Source organism: Oncorhynchus masou, unplaced genomic scaffold (assembly GCF_036934945.1).
Source record: "Oncorhynchus masou masou isolate Uvic2021 unplaced genomic scaffold, UVic_Omas_1.1 unplaced_scaffold_1437, whole genome shotgun sequence".
Classification (NCBI taxonomy): domain Eukaryota; kingdom Metazoa; phylum Chordata; class Actinopteri; order Salmoniformes; family Salmonidae; genus Oncorhynchus; species Oncorhynchus masou.
This window is the reverse complement of record NW_027004335.1, coordinates 91,105-114,818: the sequence shown is the minus strand read 5'-3', so window position 1 is coordinate 114,818 and position 23,714 is coordinate 91,105. Positions and strand designations below refer to the sequence as shown.

Genomic DNA, 23,714 nt, shown 5'->3' with positions numbered 1-23,714 from the left:
TTGCAAGTTCAAACCCCCGAGCTGACAAGGTACAAATCTGTCATTCTGCCCCTGAACAGGCAATTAACCCACTGTTCCTAAATTGTTCTTAACTGACTTGCCTAGTTAAATAAAGGTAAAATAAAAATAAAATAATTCAGATAATACATGTCATAACAGATAATACATGTTATAACAGATAATACATGTCATAACAGATAATATATGTCATAACAACAAGATGCCCAGCGCGTCATGGCAACAAGATGCCCAGCGCGTCATGTCAACAAGAAGCCCAGCGCGTCATGGCAACAAGATGCCCAGCGCGTCATGGCAACAAGATGCCCAGCACGTCATGGCAACAAGATGCCCAGCGCGTCATGGCAACAAGATGCCCAGCGCGTCATGTCAACAAGAAGCCCAGCGCGTCATGGCAACAAGATGCCCAGCGCGTCATGGCAACAAGATGCCCAGCGCGTCATGGCAACAAGATGCCCAGCGCGTCATGGCAACAAGATGCCCAGCGCGTCAGGGTTCGAACCGGTTCAGAACTTTACTTTGCTGGAATGGAACAAAAAAACAACAACGGTTCTGTTCAGAACAAAATGATTAGGAATTACTTACAGGTTCCATCATGACACAACAAGAGACTTGATGTCAATAGAAACCAGCCCTTCTACTGAGTTTAATCATGTATAAAAACTATCCACTACTGGAGTCTATGGACTTATTTTGTATTCAATAGAATAGCCCATAGGGGCCATGGTCAAATGCAGTGCACCACAGAATAGGTCCCATAGTCAAAAGTAGTGCACTACAGAATAGGGCCCATGGTCGAAAGTAGTGCACTACAGGGTGAATAGCGCACCATTTGGGACATTCAGCCCACAGTATATACTACATATCGACTCAGCCCCCAGTATATACTATATATAGACTCAGCCCCAGTATATACTATATATAGATTCAGCCCCAGTATATACTATATATAGACTCAGCCCCCAGTATATACTATATATAGACTCAGCCCCCAGTATATACTATATATAGACTCAGCCCCCAGTATATACTATATATAGACTCAGCCCCCAGTATATACTATATATAGACTCAGCCCCCAGTATATACTATATATAGACTCAGCCCCCAGTATATACTATATATAGACTCAGCCCCAGTATATACTATATATAGACTCAGCCCCCAGTATATACTATATATAGACTCAGCCCCCAGTATATACTATATATAGACTCAGCCCCCAGTATATACTATATATAGACTCAGCCCCCAGTATATACTATATATAGACTCAGCCCCCAGTATATAGTATATATAGACTCAGCCCCCAGTATATAGTATATATAGACTCAGCCCCCAGTATATACTATATATAGACTCAGCCCCCAGTATATACTATATATAGACTCAGCCCCCAGTATATACTATATATAGACTCAGCCCCAGTATATACTATATGTAGAGTCAGCCCCAGTATTCAGCTCAAGTCAAATATAGATTATGCTACTGTCAACTGTTCTACATTTAAATGTTAGTCGTGTACATGGGCATACGTACCTTTAAAGGGACATTTCAAAAACATTCTACTACATATTCATAATCTCAAGCACCAACCCAACATCAGCAGATGTGAAAATGGAGCGTTTCTCTGTCTGGTAGTAGATAAAGGAAGATACGTTTGTAGTGGCAACCGATGTAGTGTGACACCTGCTCGTCCAACATCTCATTCCAAAAATCATGGTCAAATGTAGTGCACTATATCCAGGTCGTATAATTCCATCCAGGTCAGGAGGAGGTCAGGAGGAGGAGTCAACCAATGAATTATAGTCCTGAGCTAACATTCCATAACTGCAGGAAGCAGTAAATCACCAACCTTGGCTTTGTACCTGTTCAGACTGTACACACTGCAGTACATTAGGAGGTGGTATCTTGTTCAGACTGTACACACTGCAGCACATTAGGAGGTGGTATCTTGTTCAGACTGTACACACTGCAGCACATTAGGAGGTGGTATCTTGTTCAGACTGTACACACTGCAGTACATTAGGAGGTGGTATCTTGTTCAGACTGTACACACTGCAGTACATTAGGAGGTGGTATCTTGTTCAGACTGTACACACTGCAGTACATTAGGAGGTGGTATCTTGTTCAGACTGTACACACTGCAGCACATTAGGAGGTGGTATCTTGTTCAGACTGTACACACTGCAGCACATTAGGAGGTGGTATCTTGTTCAGACTGTACACACTGCAGCACATTAGGAGGTGGGATCTTGTTCAGACTGTACACACTGCAGTACATTAGGAGGTGCTATCTTGTTCAGACTGTACACACTGCAGCACATTAGGGGGAGGGATCTTGTTCAGACTGTACACACTGCAGCACATTAGGAGGTGGTATCTTGTTCAGACTGTACACACTGCAGCACATTAGGAGGTGGTATCTTGTTCAGATGATACACACTGCAGTACATTAGGGGGAGGGATCTTGTTCAGACTGTACACACTGCAGTACATTAGGAGGTGGTATCTTGTTCAGACTGTACACACTGCAGCACATTAGGAGGTGGTATCTTGTTCAGACTGTACACACTGCAGCACATTAGGAGGAGGTATCTTGTTCAGACTGTACACACTGCAGCACATTAGGAGGTGGTATCTTGTTCAGACTGTACACACTGCAGTACATTAGGAGGTGGTATCTTGTTCAGAAATAATTCATTAAATAAATAATGCTTGGGTCAAGGCCAGGAACACAGGCTTAGACCCGGACTGGCAACCTGGTTTACAATGAGACATGTATTGTTAATGTAAACCAATCAGGCTACTACAGCAACCACTATAGTTGTTAACGATCTTGTCTTGATCTCATGTAAAAGGCTTTAGGCCTGGGAATAGCACTATTACAGCAACCACTATAGTTGTTAACGATCTTGTCTCGATCTCATGTAAAGGCTTTAGGCCTGGGAATAGCACTATTACAGCAACCACTATAGTTGTTAACGATCTTGTCTCGATCTCATGTAAAAGGCTTTAGGCCTGGGAATAGCACTATTACAGCAACCACTATAGTTGTTAACGATCTTGTCTCGATCTCATGTAAAGGCTTTAGGCCTGGGAATAGCATTACTACAGCAACCACTATAGTTGTTAACGATCTTGTCTCGATCTCATGTGAAGGCTTTAGGCCTGGGAATAGCACTATTACAGCAACCACTATAGTTGTTAACGATCTTGTCTCGATCTCATGTAAAAGGCTTTAGGCCTGGGAATAGCACTACTACAGCAACCACTATAGTTGTTAACAATCTGGTCTCGATCTCATCTCAATAGGGATGATACTATTACGTTACGGAATTACCTCGACTGCTGACCTGGCTGTGACAAGACTACAGTCTGATTTTACAGTTGTGCAGGAAAACCCTTACTGATTTTTAAAACTCAAATGGTGCTGCCCATGACCATGCTGTCACAGAAGATGCAATTGCAAGGATAGGTGTGAATTTCAATAACTATAGAGTTGCTTATCTATTCTCACTTCACCTTTATTTCACGTCGCTCTCCTCTCACTCAACTTCTTTCTTTTCTTCCTCCTCCTCTTCCTCCTCCTCCTCCTCCTTGACAATCACATTGAAAGCACAGGCAGGCTTCCCTCCAATGTGTATTTTCTCATGACTTTTAAGACTTCTTAGCTGAGTGAAACCACCCCCACAATGAGAGCAGTGGTAAAGCTTCTCGCCTGTATGTACTCTCTGATGTTTCTTAAGGTTTCCTGGCTGACTGAAACTCTTACCGCAAAGAGAGCAGTGGTAAGGCTTCTCCCCTGTATGTATTCTCTGATGTTTCTTAAGGTTTCCTGGCTGACTGAAACTCTTACCACATAGAGAGCAGTGGTAAGGCTTCTCCCCTGTATGTATTCTCTGGTGTTCCTTAAGGCTTCCTGAATAATTAAAGCTCTTCTCACATTGGGTGCAGTGATAAGGCTTCTTTCCACTATGTACTTTGCCATGTCTCTTAAGATTTACCTTCTCACTGAAACCCCTCCCACATTGGGAGCAGTGGTAAGGTTTCTCTCCTGTGTGTACTCTTTGATGATTCTTTAGATTACTTGAGGAACGGAAACTCTTCCCACATTGATGGCATGGGTAACGACCACGATCAGGCAGTCTTGGTGTATCTGGGTCAACGACACTACTATTGTCTTCCTCTTCCTCAACTTCTCGCTTTTCCTCCTCTTTGATTTCCCTCTCAACCTCCTCCTCTTTGACAATCACATTTAACGCACAAACAGGCTTCCCTCCATTGTATATTCTCTGATGACTTTTAAGACGTAGTAGCTGAGTGAATCCCTCCCCACACTCAGAGCAATGGTAAGGCTTTTCTCCAGTGTGTACTTTTTGATGATTCTGTAGATTACTTGAGGAACGGAAACTCTTCCCACATTGATGGCAGGGGTAAAGACTACAACCAGGCAATGTTGATGTATCTGGGTCAACTATACCACTATTGTCCTCCTCTTCCTCAACTTCTCGCTTTTCCTCCTCTTTGATTTCCCTCTCAACCTCCTCCTCTTTGACAATCACATTTAAAACACAGACAGGCTTCCCTCCAATGTGTATCCTCTGATGACGTTTAAGACGCCTGAGCTGAGTGAATCCCTCGCCACACTGAGAACAGTGGTAAGGCTTCTCTCCACTGTGTGATCTCTGGTGACTCTTTAGGTCTCCTGCGAAACGAAAATTCTTTCCACACTGTGAGCAGTGGTAAGGTTTCTCCCCTGTATGAATTCTCTGGTGTTTCTTAAGGCTTCCTGGCTGACTGAAATGCTTCCTACAAAGAGCACAGTGGTAAGGTTTCTCCCCTGTATGTACTCTTTGGTGTTCCTTAAGGCTTCCAGAATGATTGAAGCTCTTCCCACATTGGGTGCAGTGGTAAGGCTTCTCTCCACTATGTACTCTCTCGTGTCTCTTGAGGTTTACTTTCTCACTGAAACTCTTTCCACATGCAGAGCAGTGGAAAGGTTTTTCTCCAGTGTGTACTCTTTGATGATTCTTTAGAATAGTTGAGGAACTGAAACTCTTCTCACATTGAGGGCACGAATAACTCCCATGTCCAGGTAGTCTTGATGCTGTGGAACTGGGCTTGTTGACTGAGTCTGAGTTGGGGATCTCTCCTGTAAGAATATGAACACATATATGGTCAGAAACTGACAAAGAAACAAAGGCTTTAAGCTTACCAACGCAGGATTCAACATTAATTTGGATTAACAGAGTATTGAGATAAATACTTTGCAAGGGGCTTGTTGCATTGCATCGCACATAGAAAATGGCATTGTGAAATTACAATGCATTGCCAAATGGTCGGTAGACACTCGCCTTCCCTCTTACACATACAGAAGCCTGAGGGGTATAATACAAAGCAGAATCAATGAGTTAGCCAGCTAACTTGCCTAAATATTCAGAAATATAGATTTCTTTTTAAAGATTAACTTGAAATTGGCATGCTCTAATTGACTTAACAACCAAAAACATATCTAAGATTACATTTCTTAATGAACCAGAAAATCAATGGTTATTTTGGGTTGTTTACCTCTGAACCAAAGAGGATGTTAGCCTGAATTTACCTGAGTCAACAGAGGCCCTGTCCTCCTCTCTCTCTTCCTCCTCCCCCTCATTGATTTCTCTCTCCTCCTCCTCGTCTTTGACAATCACATTGAGTTCCACTGTTTGACTGCAGTCCCCCAGCTTCACTGACAGCAACTCTGGACTCTGCTGTGAGCTTCTCTGGGCTGGAACACCACAACCAGAACCCGGTTCAGACATGGTCGGGCTAGAGGTGGATCTAAAAGAGGAGACCGAAAGAGTTCAGGATGATTTTCACAAACCTTGATCGTGGTATAGCTCCAGAAAAGACAGCAAACATGTATCTAAGCTAGCAAAACACACATCCCGTCAAGCAGAAAACCCTTTTTTTCATCAAATAAACATAGGATTGACGGCAACAGCAAGTCAGATTAGGCCATAAGTGAATAAAAACACTGGCTGTCGAGTACAAGCACATTCAGTTCAAATTCATTACTAATATATGATACATTGATACATACAGTGATTGAAATTACCACCCCGTCCTCAGTAGCCTATTCAAACATTCGCCTTTAGGCTATTAGGCAACACAAGCATTTGCTTGTGTTAGGAACTGCCCCTAATTCTAGGTAACAGAGTGATGTAGACACAGAGATGTCACTTTAAAATGTATGAAAAACCAATGAATACAAAGTTAAACAAACCCTACAACTCCATGCACAAGGACTCATTTGAACAATTTCCACAGAAAATTCTACAAAGTTTGGTAACAAGGACAGCACCAAACAGCAAAAACTGTCAATCTGCACTGTGTTTGTATAATTTTCAGTGGAAATTGTTAAAAGTTGTTTAGAATTGTTTTTTTGTGTGTATTTTACCCCCTTTCTGTCCCCAATTTCGTGATATCCAATTACGATTCAATTACGGGGAAAAGAGACGCTCCTGGGGGTGTAAACTCAGTGGACTTGGAGACTAGAAGTGTTCCTGGGGGTGTAAACTCAGTGGATTTGGAAACTAGAAGTGTTCCTGGGGGTGTAAACTCAGTGGATTTGGGGACTAGAAGTGTTCCTGGGGGTGTAAACTCAGTGGATTTGGGGACTAGAAGTATTCCTGGGGGTGTAAACTCAGTGGACTTGGAAACTAGAAGTGTTCCTGGGGGTGTAAACTCAGTGGATTTGGAAACTAGAAGTGTTCCTGGGGGTGTAAACTCAGTGGATTTGGAAACTAGAAGTGTTCCTGGGGGTGTAAACTCAGTGGATTTGGAAACTAGAAGTGTTCCTGGGGGTGTAAACTCAGTGGATTTGGAAACTAGAAGTGTTCCTGGGGGTGTAAACTCAGTGGATTTGGAAACTAGAAGTATTCCTGGGGGTGTAAACTCAGTGGACTTGGAGACTAGAAGTGTTCCTGGGGGTGTAAACTCAGTGGATTTGGAAACTAGAAGTGTTCCTGGGGGTGTAAACTCAGTGGACTTGGAGACTAGAAGTGTTCCTGGGGGTGTAAACTCAGTGGATTTGGAAACTAGAAGTGTTCCTGGGGGTGTAAACTCAGTGGATTTGGAAACTAGAAGTGTTCCTGGGGGTGTAAACTCAGTGGATTTGGAAACTAGAAGTGTTCCTGGGGGTGTAAACTCAGTGGATTTGGAAACAAGAAGTGTTCCTGGGGGTGTAAACTCAGTGGATTTGGAAACTAGAAGTGTTCCTGGGGGTGTAAACTCAGTGGACTTGGAGACTAGACGTTTTCCTGGGTAGAATGGACCTGTTACTGCAGCACAATGTACAGATAATTGTGTAAGGTGCAATAAATGATAGGAGGACACAAATTGTTGACCATTTAGACTTGAAAAAAATAACAAATAAATAACAATATTTTATAACAATATTTTAGTTATTCTTTGTATGATAACTAGTATAAAATATATTGATAATTGTGGACAATAATTAATAGGTCTACTCACAGAACACATTGTTGAGCATTTAGTCTGGAAAAAATAAACAAATAAATCACATAATATCTTACAGAAATACTTTAATTTACAAAGTATAAGCAGAGAGGAAGTGGGGGACCCAACGCGGCTGCAAATCTGTATCCCTCCAGTAGGTGGCGTTTTTCTTGTTGTTTTGCCCACCAAGCAGGGAGTTTTTGTATGGAGGTCAATGAGTGTGTCACTTTTGGTCAACAAAAAAAGTAATGGCTCATTTCCTACACAAGGTTTACTTGATCGAATAGAAATTGTGTCATCCTTAAGTCGTTACGAATGTACTGATATAAGTAGGACACGTGACATGCGTGGGGGTGGGGGGGACAAACTACCTGCCCTCCAGGGCAAGTCCCGCACCCGATGTCACAGGAAGGCCAAAAAGATCATCAAGGACAACAACCACCCAAGCCACTGCCTGTTCACCCCGCTACCATCCAGAAGGCATGTTTAATATAATATTTAATATGACACACATACATTATTTATTAATTTCGGTTGCATATCCTGACGCGAAGTTTGTTCTATATAAAGTATTTGACAGGATTTTGGTGGCTCGTGAGTTGTGTGTGCCACCGGAAGTATTTGACTCCAGGCACACAATTAAGGAAATTAGAAGGGGGGGGGGGGGGGGGATTTCGGCAGGCAAGAAAATGTAGAAGTGCGTGCGTGCGCGTTCACGCAGTAGGGGGGGGCTGAATTCTGGCAGGGGGTGATTTTCGGGGCACACCCTGTAAACGTTAGTTTAGCAACGTTTAGTCCTGCTAATTTCGCTAGCTGGTTACCTAAATAGCTAAACCAAATATTTGTTTTATTTATTTAACTAGGCAAATCAGTTAACAACAAATTCTTATTTGCAATGACGGCCTACCAAAAGGCCTGTGACTAAACAAGGAGCAGCCGGTTAGCTAATTCCTCCGTACAGTCATTGTACTGAAGATGAGTCGGCAGCTGGCTAACTATGAAATAAAAGACACACTTCAACCGTGACCCTGAAATAAAGTTAGCATGTTTGCTAGCTAGCTACACAAACGGGTCGGACGGGAGATGTGTTGCTAACTGGCTAACAGCTAACTAGCTGGGGGAACAACAAAACCAGGCCGCGGAAACCAGTGCGGTTTCATCCTGGAATGCGTTGGTTTACAGACCGTGTTACAAGCATCATTAAAACAAATAATAACAATTAGCAATAGGTTACCTGGAACGGATTTCCTGTAGCGAATTTCTTGGCTGAAAATAATTGGAAATGGTGAGGTCTCGTTGAGCAAGCGGGAAAAATGTATCCACTTTCCGAGTGAGTTTGGTCTGGATTATGAGATGCTGCAGGAAATGTTCGTGAGCGTCGTATCAGCGTAGTCATTGTGCATGTTTTACAGGCCTCCGACGGAAAGAAGTCAGGCAAAACAAACGAAAATAGATATTTCAACCAAAACAAGACAGCTGTCATTACAGTCTATCTGCAGTGTGATGTTATATTATTTCAACAGTGTACAGCATCTGTTATCCTTTATTATCCCCATGTCACTATCAAATCCATTGTACGGGTCACACATGGTTAGCAGATGTTAATGCGAGTGTAGCGAAAGGCTTGTCTTCTCGTTCCGAGATTGCAGTAATATCTAACAAGTAATCTAAAAAAATCCACAACAACTATCCAATACACACAAATCTAAAGGGATTGAATAAGAATATGTACCTATAAATATATGGATGAGATGACCGAGAGGCATATGCAATACATTGTATAAAATACAGTATATATACACACACATATGAGATGAGTAATGTAAGATATGTAAACATTAAAGTGGCATTATTTAAAGTGACTATACTGACATCAATAAAGACAATCTACCAACATAATACAGGATTTCGCGACATTCTTTTCTGATTTCTACTTCCAAAAATGCTTGATTTTGTGGAAGCTTTTCAGAAATTCTGTGATACATTTTGCAATGTTTTTTTTTTCTCACGTTAATTTCATATAAAGCGATAAAGTCATATGTGATCCGTTTTATATAGATTATAAGCAGAATACATCATACTAAAACAATTAGAGACATTTAAAGTGCTCAAATTTTCCTGAACAAATAGCTCTTTTTCTGAACAAAAAAATGGGATGGAAGCAGCTCCAACATAAGAAAAGTGCATTTCCCCATAAAAAAAGAGATTAAACTAGGACAAAAGAAACACCTGGGGTCCAATCTGCAATTAAGACATATCTCAAGTTCATCTTCCATGAAAACAATTAGATACAACTGTGCTTTTTTGAACACAAACACAGGTCTTTTTCTGAACATAATGAGAGGTGGGGGGGGAGGGGAGGGGGGGGGTGACCAAGGCCTGGTTCCTCTCTAAGTTTCTTCCTAAGTTTTGGCCTTTCTAGGGAGTTTTTCCTAGCCACCATGCTTCTACACCTGCATTGCTTGCTGTTTGGGGTTTTAGGCTGGGTTTCTGTACAGCACTTTGGATGACTTTGCACTTGTCTGCCATGATGTTCAGCTGAATCTGCAGCAACTGAACCGGCTCGTGGTCTTGTAGCATCTCGTGGAGTTTCTCTACAAACTGCGGTGCACTTTGGCCACACACCTTTGAATGACACAGAATTTTAAAAAAGAGGAACATCGGAAATATGACTATGAAATATGAAATGACATTACGGCATAATTACAATGTTATGACAATGACTTAAGCAATTGCATGTAGATTTAAATCATACCTGTATTTCCATCTGTATTTGTATTTATTTAACGAGGCAAGTCAGTTGAGAACAAATTCTTATTGACAGTGACGGCCTACCTACTTATATACAGTGACGGCCTACCTACTTATATACAGTGACGGCCTACCTACTTATATACAGTGACGGCCTACCTACTTATTGACAGTGACGGCCTACCTACTTATTTACAGTGACGGCCTACCTACTTATTGACAGTGACGGCCTACCTACTTATTGACAGTGACGGCCTACCTACTTATATACAGTGACGGCCTACCTACTTATTTACAGTGACGTCCTACCTACTTATATACAGTGACGGCCTACCTACTTATTGACAGTGACGGCCTACCTACTTATTTACAGTGACGTCCTACCTACTTATATACAGTGACGGCCTACCTACTTATATACAGTGACGGCCTACCTACTTATATACAGTGACGGCCTACCTACTTATATACAGTGACGGCCTACCTACTTATATACAGTGACGGCCTACCTACTTATTTACAGTGACGGCCTACCTACTTATTGACAGTGACGGCCTACCTACTTATATACAGTGACGGCCTACCAAAAGGCCTCCTGCGGGGACGGGGGATTAAAAATACAGGACAAACATCACGACAAGAGAGACAACACTACATGAAGAGATCTAAGACAACAGCATGGCAGCAACACATGACAACACTACATGAAGAGATCTAAGACAACAACAGCATGGCAGCAACACATGACAACACTACATGAAGAGATCTAAGACAACAACAGCATGGCAGCAACACATGACAACACTACATGAAGAGATCTAAGACAACAACAGCATGGCAGCAACACATGACAACACAGCATGGACCCATTGTAGAGGCCATACTGCTCTGAGTGGTACTGCACTGACGAGAATCATGAGTTCCAGCGTGTTGCACATGGAATGGGAGCCATAGTTGCTCTCTTCCGTCCTGCCAGTTGGTTAGCGAGGAAGGTAAGGTATTTTCTTTTGCGTGCCCCTGTCTGGTAAAATATCTGCGAAAAAAACTTAGCATGAATGTGTTCAGCTGATTAAAAGGTTTGTGGAAAGCACTGCCTATCAGATTCATGATGCGAGCCATGCATGTTATGTGCAGGGAGTTGGGGGAACAATGGCTGAAGTGCAGCTTTTTGTAGGCTTTCTTCATGTACGCAGCATTTCTCTCTCTCTCCGTGTCAAAGACAAAGACGTCATCATTGGAGATACTGTAGTCTTGTAGACATTTCACCACCGCCATGGAAACGGTTGAATGGTTTCCACTGCTCCAGAAACACTGTCTCTGCAAGGTAGCCAATCATTCTCCCCGAGGTGTCCTTTTCAAGTGGCGCCATGACGATATTTAGTACACATCTTCCTTCAACATCTGGGGTTTCATCAAAGATGATAGCCACTGACACTTCCCTGCAAGATGCTGCTCGAGGTAGCCAATCATTCTTCCCGAGGTGTCCTTTTCAAATGGCGCCATGATGTTTAGTACACATCTTCCTTCAACATCTGTGGTTTCATCAAAGATGATAGCCACTGACACTTCCCTGCCAGATGTTGCTCGAGGTAGCCAATCATTTTCCCCGAGGAATCCTTTTCAAGTGGCGCCATGCATGACGATGTTTAGTACACATCTTCCTTCAACATCTGGGGTTTCATCAAAGATGATAGCCACTGACACTTCCCTGCAAGATGCTGCTCGAGGTAGCCAATTATTCTCCCCGAGGTGTCCTTTTCAAGTGGCGCCATGATGTTTAGTACACATCTTCCTTCAACATCTGGGGTTTCATCAAAGATGATAGCCACTGACACTTCCCTGCAAGATGCTGCTCGAGGTAGCCAATCATTCTCCCCGAGGTGTCCTTTTCAAGTGGCGCCATGACGATATTTAGTACACATCTTCCTTTAACATCTGGGGTTTCATCAAAGATGATAGCCACTGACACTTCCCTGCAAGATGTTGCTCGAGTTCTTCCTTCATAGACGTCTCCCGAGTACTTTTCCTGAAGCTGTTGGTATCCAGGGACGGCACCTCCATTGATGACTTTCTCCTTCAGAAACTGCCTCATTGAGGGGTGATCAACTTTTGGAAAGGGGCATGTTGACTGCTGTGCAAGTGTGTACCCAATCTTCACAAATCTGAAAAACAACAATTGCACCAATGAATTAGATGAAATATATATCCATGTATCACAATCCACTCTCACATCTCTCCTCTCCATCAGGCTTGGGGCTTGCTATCAACACAAGATGCACCTCCCATTCCCACTCACATTCTTTCTCAAACAAAACAAATAGATTCAAAGCTCATCAATCGCTTTCAATTTGAGCATCGATTTTTGTTGTCTTAAAAATGCTTGATTGTGATTTTTTCTGAAAGGGTCGCAAGGGAGATGAAGAACAGAAAACGTTAAAAAAATAGAGTATTGTGGTTGATAAGTACTTTTAAAATGGTATTACCATTTATTTTTAAATCCAGAAAGCTTGTGCTTTCGTCATACGTGTTAAGTTGAATACGGAAAAGCTGACAAATTGCACTCAGTGCTTTGAGCAGCGCTCTCCATAGACACACTGGGGAGAGCAGAGTGCCGACCACCCTACTAAAGCCAAGAGTAGACTGGGGAGAGCAGAGTGCCGACCACCCTACTAAAGCCAAGAGTAGACTGGGGAGAGCAGAGTGCCGACCACCCTACTAAAGCCAAGAGTAGACTGGGGAGAGCAGAGTGCCGACCACCCTACTAAAGCCAAGAGTAGACTGGGGAGAGCAGAGTGCCGACCACCCTACTAAAGCCAAGAGTAGACTGGGGAGAGCAGAGTGCAGACCACCCAACTAAAGCCAAGGTTAGACTGGTAGAGCAGAGAGCCAACCACCCTACTAAAGCCACGAGTAGACTGGGGAGAGCAGAGTGCCGACCACCCTACTGAAGCCAAGAGTAGACTGGGGAGAGCAGAGTGCCGACCACCCTACTGAAGCCAAGAGTAGACTGGGGAGAGCAGAGTGCCGACCACCCTACTAAAGCCAAGAGTAGACTGGGGAGAGCAGAGTGCCGACCACCCTACTAAAGCCAAGAGTAGACTGGGGAGAGCAGAGTGCCGACCACCCTACTGAAGCCAAGAGTAGACTGGGGAGAGCAGAGTGCCGACCACCCTACTAAAGCCAAGAGTAGACTGGGGAGAGCAGAGTGCCGACCACCCTACTAAAGCCAAGGTTAGACTGGTAGAGCAGAGAGCCGACCACCCTACTAAAGCCAAGAGTAGACTGGGGAGAGCAGAGTGCCGACCACCCTACTAAAGCCAAGAGTAGACTGGGGAGAGCAGAGTGCCGACCACCCTACTAAAGCCAAGAGTAGACTGAGGAGAGCAGAGTGCCGACCACCCTACTAAAGCCAAGAGTAGACTGGGGAGAGCAGAGTGCCGACCACCCTACTAAAGCCAAGAGTAGACTGGGGAGAGCAGAGTGCAGACCACCCAACTAAAGCCAAGGTTAGACTGGTAGAGCAGAGAGCCAACCACCCTACTAAAGCCACGAGTAGACTGGGGAGAGCAGAGTGCCGACCACACTACTGAAGCCAAGAGTAGACTGGGGAGAGCAGAGTGCCGACCACCCTACTAAAGCCAAGAGTAGACTGGGGAGAGCAGAGTGCCGACCACCCTACTGAAGCCAAGAGTAGACTGGGGAGAGCAGAGTGCCGACCACCCTACTAAAGCCAAGAGTAGACTGGGGAGAGCAGAGTGCCGACCACCCTACTAAAGCCAAGAGTAGACTGGGGAGAGCAGAGTGCCGACCACCCTACTGAAGCCAAGAGTAGACTGGGGAGAGCAGAGTGCCGACCACCCTACTAAAGCCAAGGTTAGACTGGGGAGAGCAGAGTGCCGACCACCCTACTAAAGCCAAGAGTAGACTGGGGAGAGCAGAGTGCCGACCACCCTACTAAAGCCAAGGTTAGACTGGTAGAGCAGAGAGCCGACCACCCTACTAAAGCCAAGAGTAGACTGGGGAGAGCAGAGTGCCGACCACCCTACTAAAGCCAAGAGTAGACTGGGGAGAGCAGAGTGCCGACCACCCTACTAAAGCCAAGAGTAGACTGAGGAGAGCAGAGTGCCGACCACCCTACTAAAGCTAAGAGTAGACTGGGGAGAGCAGAGTGCCGACCACCCTACTAAAGCCAAGAGTAGACTGGGGAGAGCAGAGTGCCGACCACCCTACTGAAGCCAAGAGTAGACTGGGGAGAGCAGAGTGCCGACCACCCTACTAAAGCCAAGAGTAGACTGGGGAGAGCAGAGTGCCGACCACCCTACTAAAGCCAAGAGTAGACTGGGGAGAGCAGAGTGCCGACCACCCTACTAAAGCCAAGAGTAGACTGGGGAGAGCAGAGTGCCGACCACCCTACTAAAGCCAAGAGTAGACTGGGGAGAGCAGAGTGCCGACCACCCTACTAAAGCCAAGAGTAGCGGAGTAAAGGTTGGAGTAAAACGCCACTCACCTGGATTCTTTCAGCGCTTGCCACAGTCTTCCCTGCTACCACTTCAGTCATGGTGATCTGCCGCTGCTGTGGGAAGTGTTCTGACATTCTCATATACTTTGCTGATTCGAAGTGACTGTTGATTGTCGACCTTCTCTTGTGTTCCAAGCGCAATGTTACATGGAGGGCAAAACAATTTCCCAACCACTTTCGCGCACAACATGTGGAACGTGTTTCGCACAGTCTTTCAGCTGTTATTTTTGTTGGCCAATGAGATTGTTTTAAATTATTTTGTGAATGATCGCATTTTTCTCTCATGCCATGCGGTCAAAACTCAACAACGCGAGCCACTATGGGCAATAGGCAATGTGCTTTTATCGAAACAAAAGACAGGCTAGTTCTTTAACGCTTTATGCTCTAAAATTCATTCTCTGTACATCATTCACAACACTGTAGGCTACTTCAAAATAACAATGTACATAACCCAAGATCTAAGACTTGAAGAATTATATATTTTTTTAAATCATGTTGAGAAATGTAAAAAGAGGGTGAGCATAAATATAGAATACTGTCATTATGGCTGCGTTTACACAGGCTGCCCAATTGAGGTTTTTTTCTTCATTCATTGGTCTTTTGACCAATCACATGACATTTTTTTCACATCAGATCTTGGCTGTCTGTGTAAACTCAGCCTATGATCCTAAATTGAATCAGTTTTTTGATCTAACTTCATAAAACGAGCACCACTCTTTATTCATCACAAATATTCTCCGTTGTAGCCTCCTCTCTGGGAAGCTGAACAAGTAGAGCAGAGATTGTGTGTAAAGTAGATAATCCACTCTCCATTCATCAAACATTCACCAGAGTAGCCTCTTATGTTTAAGCAATAAGGCCAGAGGGGGTGTGGTATATGGCCAATATACCACTGCTAAGGGCTGTTCTTATGCACGACTGAAAGCGGACTGCCTGGATACATTGGCCATATACCACAAACCCCCGAGGTGCCTTATTGCTATTATAAACTGGTTACCAATGTAATTAGAGCAGTAAAAATGCATGTTATGTCATACTGTCTGATATACCAACGGCTGTCAGCCAATCAGCATTCAGGGCTCAAACCAGACAGTTTCTAATATTCCAACAATGCAGTGAGTGTCTGGCATCTTTTATTCTTGTGATTTATCATCACCATGATACAATACTGACTTTTCATGGATAAAGACAATCTACCAACATCATCCACCTTTAATGAAGAAGAAGATAACAGTTTGTTAGCATTTATTATTTAATTAATGGATACTTTACAATATTCTAAACCAGGGGTTGGAACCAGTTCAGGGAACAGAAAAGAAAACCAGAATTTCAAGGAACAGAACCAGAACTGACAACGAAAGGGATCTATACTGTTCCGGAACAGAACAATATTCTAAAAAACACCGGTTCCATCCAGATCATGACATAACAATACATTTTATGTCAATACAAACCAGCCCTTCTACTGAGTTTAATCAGGTATAAAAATATCCACAACGGAATTCTACTGGAGTCTATGAGAGATAGATGGAATAGTGCCCCATTTGGGACATTGAGCCCCAGTATATACTATATATAGATTCAGCCCCAGTATATGCTATATATAGACTCAGCCCCAGTATATACTATATATAGACTCAGACCCAATATATACTATAAACAGACTCAGCCCCAGTAAACAGTCCTATATAGACTCAGCCCCAGTATACAGGCCTATATAGACTCAGCCCCAGTATATACTATATATATATATATATATATATAGACTCAGCCCCAGTGTAGACAAATATAGACTCAGCCCCAGCATGGCCTATTTGTGAACTTCCAATACACTCATAGAAGTAAAAGAAGATAGCCCTAAATGGTGCAGTCCATGACACCATTGCAAGGATAGGTGTGAATATCAATACCTATAGGTAGCTTATGTATCCTCACTTCACATTTATTTCACATCACTCTCCTCTCCCTCAAATTCTTTCTCTTCTTGGACAATCACATTGAAAGCACAGGCAGGCTTCCCTCCAATGGATATTCTCTCATGACTTTTTAGACTTCTTAGCTGAGTGAATCCCTCGCCACACTGAGAGCAGTGGTAAGGCTTCTCTCCACTGTGTGATCTCTGATGATTCTTTAGGTCTCCAGCAAAACGGAAATTATTTCCGCACAGTGAGCAGTGGAAAGGTTTCTCCCCTGTGTGAATTCTCTGATGATTTGTAAGGCTTCCTGAATGATTGAAGCTCTTCCCACATGTGGTGCAGTGGTAAGGCTTCTCTCCACTATGCACTCTTTCGTGTCTCTTAAGGTTTACTTTCTCACTGAAACTCCTCCCACATTGGGAGCAGAGAAAAGGTTTCTCTCCAGTGTGTACTCTTTGATGATTCTTAAGATTACTTGAGGTACTGAAACTCTTTCCACATTGAGGACAGATGTAACGATCAGGCAGTCTTGATATATCTGGGTCAACTATACCACTGTTGTTGTTGTCCTCTTCAACTTCTCTCATTTCCTTCTCATCATTCTCCTCTTTGACAATCACATTGAAAGTACAGGCAGGTGTCTCTCCAAAATGTATTTTCTGATGGCTTTTAAGACTTTTTAGTTGAGGGAATCCCTCCCCACACTGAGAGCAGTGGTAAGGCTTCTCTCCACAGTGTGCTCTCTGATGATTCTTTAGGTTTCCAGCGAAACCAAAACTATTTCCACACAGAAAGCAACGGTAAGGCTTCTCCCCTGTATGTATTCTCTGATGTTTCCTAAGATTTCCTGGCTGACTAAAACTCTTCTGACAAAGAGAGCAGAGATAAGGCTTCTCCCCTGTATGTACTCTTTGATGTTCCTTAAGACTTCCCGAACGATTGAAGCTTTTCCCACACTGGGTGCAGTGGTAAGGCTTCTCCCCACTATGTACCTTCTCATGTCCCGTGAGGTTGAATTTTTCACGGAACCTCTTCCCACATGTGGCACATTGAAATGGTTTCTCTCGAGTGTGTACTCTTTGATGATTCTTTAGATTACCTGAGGAACGGAAACTCTTCCCACACTGATGACAGGGGAATCGACAAAGACCAGATAGTCTTGATGTATCTGGGTCAACTACACCACTAGGTTCCTGCTCTTCCTTAACTTCTCTCTTTACCGTCTCATAGATTTCCTTTTCATCCTCCTCCTCTTTGACAATCACATTGAAAGTACTGGCAGACTTCTCTCCACTGTGCGATCTCTGATGAGTCTTCAGGTCTCCTGCTCGACTGAAACACTTCCCACATTGAGGACAGGGGTAACTCCCACAACCAGGCAGTCTTGATGCTGTGGAACTGGGCTCCTTGACTGAGTCTGGGTTGGGGATCTCTCCTGTAAGAATATGAACAGATATAGGGTAAGCAACAGACAGAGGAACAACGTATTTTAGCTTAACCTCTATGAGATATGTGGGACTGGCGTCCCACCTCGCCAACAGCCAGTGAAAGTGAAGGGCTCCAAATTCAAATCAACAAAAATCTCATAATTAAAATTCCTCAAACATAGAAGTATCAAACACCATTTTAAAGATAACATTCTCGTTAATCCAGCCACAGTGACTGATTTCAAAAATGCTTTACAGCGAAAGCACCACAAACGATTATGTTAGGTCATCACCAAGTCACATAAAAATCCAGCCATGTTTCCAGCCAAAGATAGCAGTCACAAAAAGCAGAAATATAGATAAAATTAATCACTAACCTTTGATGATCTTCATCAGATGACACTCATAGGACTTCATGTTACACAATACATGTATGTTTTGTTCGCGAAAGTGCATATTTATATTAAAAAATCTCATTTTACATTGGCGCGGTACGTTCAATAGTTCTAAAACATGCATTGATTTTGCAGAGAGCCACATCAAGTTACAGAAATACTCATCATAAATGTTGACGAAAATTCAAGTGTTACATGTGAAATTAGAGATATACTTCTCCTTAATGAAACCGCTGTGTCAGATGGAAAAAGCACAATAATACGCAATAATCTGAGTACAGCGCTCAGACAACAAAACAAGCCATACAGATATCCGCCATGTTGTGGACTCAACAGAAGTCAGAAATAGCATTATAAATATTCACTTACCTTTGATGATCTTCAACAGAATGCACTCCCAGGAATCCCAATTGCACCATAAATGTTTGATTTGTTCGATAATGTCCATCATTTATGTCCAAATAGCGTCTTTTGTTGGTAAACAAATCCAAACGCGTATTCAGGTCCAGCCGAACGTCGGATGAAAAGTTCAAAAAGTTATATTACAGGTCGTAGAAACACGCCAAACTAAGTATAGAATCAATTGTTAGGATGTTTTTAACATAAATGTTCAATAATGTTCCAACTGGAGAATTCCTTTGTCTGTAGAAAAGCAATGGAAAGGGCACTCAAGGCACTCTGCCAGACCACTGACTCAAACAGCTCCTATGAGCCCCTCCTTTATAGTAGAATCCTCAAACAAGTTTCTAAATACGGTTGACATCTAGTGGAAGCCTTAGGAAGTGCAATATAACCAATATCCCACTGTTTCTACAGTAAGGACTGAGTTTTAAAAAAACTACAAGCCTCAGATTTCCCACTTCCTGGTTGGATTTTTCTCAGGTTTTCGCCTAACATGTTATATGAGTTATGTTATACTCACAGACATCATTCAAACAGTTTTAGAAACATCAGAGTGTTTTCTATCCAATACGAGTAATGATATGCATATATTAGCATCTGGGACAGAGTAGCAGGCAGTTTACTCTGGGCACCTTATTCATCCAAGCTACTCAAAACTGCCCCCATGTGTCACCAGGAAGTTAATGCAGGATTCCACATTTATTAGGATCAACAGTGGATTAAAATAAATACTTTGGAAGGGGCTTGTTGCATTGCACATAGATAATGCCTCCATTGTCAAATTACAATGCATTGCGCTATGGTCGGTAGACATTTTTTTTGGGGGGGGGGGGCACTCGCCTTCCTTCTTACACATACATCATTCAAACAGTTTTAGAAGGGTTATACTACAAAGCAGAATCAATGAGTTAGCCAGCTAACTTTCCTAAATATTCAGAATTAACATTTTATTCAACAACCAAAAACACATGTTTACATTTCTTAATGAACCAGAAAATCAATGGTTATTTTGGGTTGTTTACCTCTGAACCAAAGAGGATGTTAGCCTGAATTTACCTGAGTCAACAGAGGCCCTGTCCTCCTCTCGCTCTTCCTCCTCCCCCTCATTGATTTCTCTCTCCTCGCCCTCCTCCTTGACAATCGCATTGAGTTCCACTGTTTGACTGCAGTACCCCAGCTTCACTGACAGCAACTCTGGACCCTGCTGTGAGCTTCTCTGGGCTGGAACACCACAACCAGAACCTGGTTCAGACATGGTAGGCTAGAGGTGGATCTAAAAGAGGAGACCAAAAGAGTTCAGGGTGATTTTCACAAATCTTGATCGTGGTATAGCTCCAGAAAAGACAAACATGTATCTTAGCTAGCTAAACACACATCACGTCCAGCAGGAAACTGTTTTTGCCATAAAAAAAATATAGGATTGACGGCAACAGCCAGTCAGAAATTAGGCAATAAATGAAGAAAGACACTGGCTGTTGAGTACAAACTTAAACAAGCAATGAATACAAACCCTACAACTCCATGCACAAGGACTCATTTTAACAATTTACACAGAAAATTGGACAGCACCAAACAGCAAAAACTGTCAATCTGCACTGTGTTTGTATAATTTTCAGTGGAAATTGTTAAAAGTTGTTTAGAATTGTTTTTTTGTGTGTATTTTACCCCCTTTCTGTCCCCAATTTCGTGATATCCAATTACGATTCAATTACGGGGAAAAGAGACGCTCCTGGGGGTGTAAACTCAGTGGATTTGGAAACTAGAAGTGTCCCTGGGGGTGTAAACTCAGTGGATTTGGAAACTAGAAGTGTCCCTGGGGGTGTAAACTCAGTGGATTTGGAAACTAGAAGTGTTCCTGGGGGTGTAAACTCAGTGGATTTGGAAACTAGAAGTGTTCCTGGGGGTGTAAACTCAGTGGACTTGGAAACTAGAAGTGTTCCTGGGGGTGTAAACTCAGTGGATTTGGAAACTAGAAGTATTCCTGGGGGTGTAAACTCAGTTGACTTGGAAACTAGAAGTGTTCCTGGGGGTGTAAACTCAGTTGACTTGGAAACTAGAAGTGTTCCTGGGGGTGTAAACTCAGTTGACTTGGAAACTAGAAGTGTTCCTGGGGTGTAAACTCAGTGGACTTGGAAACTAGAAGTGTTCCTGGGGGTGTAAACTCAGTTGACTTGGAAACTAGAAGTGTTCCTGGGGGTGTAAACTCAGTTATATTGATAATTGTGGACAATAATTAATAGGTCTACTCACAGAACACATTGTTGACCATTTAGTCTGGAAAAAATAAACAAATAAATCACATAATATCTTATAGAAATACTTTTATTTACAAAGTATAACCAGAGAGGAAGAGGAAGAGAGAGGCTCAACTCGGCTGAAAATCTGTCTCCCTCCAGCAGGTGCCGTTTTCTCATTGTTTCGCCCACCAAGCAGGGAGTTTTTGTTTGGAGGTAAATGAGTTTCGATTTTGGTCAACACAAAAGTTATGGCTTATTTGCTACACAAGGTTTACTTGATCGAATAGAAGTTTTGTCATCCTTAAGTCGTTACAAGTGTACTGATATAAGTAGGACATGTGACATGCGTGACACACAACTTTTAGAAAAAACATTGGAGTCTCGAGATAACCATGCATATTCATGGCATGACGCTACGGCTCTCCAGAGGGTGGTGTGGTTGCACAAGGCATCCCCGGGGGGGGGGGCGACCTGCCCTCCAGGGCACGTCCAGCACCCGATGTCACAGGAAGGCCAAAAAGATCATCGAGGACAACAACCACCCAAGCCACTGCCTGTTCACCCCGCTACCATCCAGAAGGCGAGGTCAGTGCAGGTGCATCAAAGTTGGGACCGAGAGACTGAAAAAAATAGCTTCTATCTCAAGGCCATCAGACTGTTAAACAGCCATCGCTAGCACAGAGAGGCTGCTACCTACATACATCCATTTATCTCAAGGCCATCAGACTGTTAAACAGCCATCGCTAACTCAGAGAGGCTGCTACCGACATAGACTTTTCCATATCTTTACATGTAATGATATTCTTATTCCATTCCTTTACATAGATTTTAGATGTGTGTGTATTGGGTAGTTGTTGTGGAATTGTTAGATTACTTGTTAGATATTACCGCTCGGTCGGAACTACAAGCACAAGCATTTCGCTACACTCGCATTAACATCTGCTGACCATGTGTATGTGACCAATAACATTTGATTTGATCCATCTCTCTCCATTGAATACAGGCGGTTGGCGTCAACAACCTTCATCAAATATTTTTTTTAAAGGATTACAATAATGAGATGTATCAACCAATTCAAAGAAAGGATAGGGGGGAGCTAGACAGCCCACCGTGCAGGTTTGTGGACAACCACTCCCATTATTAGGGCGGAGAGACATGCATCTTGTCAGTATATCCATGACGGGACTCTTATTCTGAAGGATTCCAAAAGATCCTTGACCCGGAAGTACTTCCTTATTCTTGTCTGTTTCACAACTGTGTTTTATTTTCTTTGGTCGATATTCATTCTTACTTTGCTTGGAAAAGTGTTACGCCTCTATCACACCAACAGTATCGTTGTATTTTGGTGCACCAGAAGTACATTCATTCATTTCCAATGGGACACTGTGTTTGCTTTTCAGCATTGCGTTGCAGAGGCAATGCATTCGTTGAATTGATCGAACGTATGTATAAAAGTGTATGACTGGACGGCTTGACAGAAATGGTAGCTGACGGTTGAACTGTTACTACATAGCATTTTGCGCAAAATCACTGTAGATGTGTTTGAAGCATTGGGATTCGACGTTTGCATAAACTGGTAGCTGGTGTTGTGCCGAAAATCTCCCCCCTTCGCATGTACGCGCACGGATTTCGGCAGGCAAGAAAATGTAGAAGAGCGTGCGTGCGCGTTCTCGCATTAGGGGGGGCTGAATTCTGGCAGGAGTTTGATTTTCGGTTAGTTTAGTCCTGCTAATTTTGCTAGCTGGTTACCTAAGTAGCAAAACCAAATATTTGTTTTATTTATTTAACTAGGCAAATCAGTTAACAAATTCTTATTTGCAACAACAATGAAATGGAAGTCACACTTCAACAGTGACCCTGAAGTAAAGTTAGCATGTTAGCTAGCTAGCTACACAAACGGGTTTTGACGGGAGATGTGTTGCTAACTGGCTAACAGCTAACTAGCTGGGGGAACAACAAAACCAGGCCGCGGAAACCAGTGCGGTTTCATCCTGGAATGCGTTGGTTTACAGACCGTGTTACAAGCATCATTAAAACAAATAATAACAATTAGCAATAGGTTACCTGGAACGGATTTCCTGTAGCGAATTTCTTGGCTGAAAATAATTGGAAATGTTGAGGTCTCGTAGAGCAAGCGGGAAAAACGTATCCACTTTCCGAGTGAGTTTGGTCTGGATTATGAGATGCTGCAGGAAATGTTCGTGAGCGTCGTATCAGCGTAGTCATTGTGCATGTTTTACAGGCCTCCGACGGAAAGAAGTCAGGCAAAACAAACGAAAATAGATATTTCAACCAAAACAAGACAGCTGTCATTACATTCTATCTGCAGTGTGATGTTATATTATTACAACAGTGTACAGCATCTGTTATCCTTTATTATCCCCATGTCACTATCAAATCCATTGTTCGGGTCACACGTGGTTAGCAGATGTTAATGCGAGTGTAGCGAAATGCTTGTCTTCTCGTTCCGACAGTGCAGTAATATATAACAAGTAATCTAATAAAAATATGTACATATAAATATATGGATGAGATGACCGAGAGGC

At 43.0% G+C, this 23,714-nt stretch overlaps 2 protein-coding genes across 2 annotated transcripts; both read right to left on the bottom strand.

Moving 5' to 3' along the window:
- Positions 1-1,040: 1,040 nt before the first annotated feature.
- Positions 1,041-8,860, bottom strand: LOC135530842 (zinc finger protein 883-like). Its single transcript, XM_064959016.1, has 4 exons — positions 8,756-8,860; positions 7,537-7,560; positions 5,624-5,841; positions 1,041-5,173 (listed from the first exon to the last, which is right to left on the bottom strand). The coding sequence occupies exons 3-4, from the start codon at positions 5,820-5,822 to the stop codon at positions 3,567-3,569; spliced, it is 1,806 nt and encodes a 601-aa protein (XP_064815088.1). The 5' UTR covers positions 5,823-5,841; positions 7,537-7,560; positions 8,756-8,860; the 3' UTR covers positions 1,041-3,566.
- Positions 8,861-15,957: 7,097 nt separating this feature from the next.
- LOC135530843 (gastrula zinc finger protein XlCGF26.1-like) lies at positions 15,958-23,343 on the bottom strand. Its single transcript, XM_064959017.1, has 3 exons — positions 23,233-23,343; positions 19,988-20,204; positions 15,958-18,142 (listed from the first exon to the last, which is right to left on the bottom strand). The coding sequence occupies exons 2-3, from the start codon at positions 20,184-20,186 to the stop codon at positions 16,734-16,736; spliced, it is 1,608 nt and encodes a 535-aa protein (XP_064815089.1). The 5' UTR covers positions 20,187-20,204; positions 23,233-23,343; the 3' UTR covers positions 15,958-16,733.
- Between the last annotated feature and the right edge of the window lie 371 nt (positions 23,344-23,714).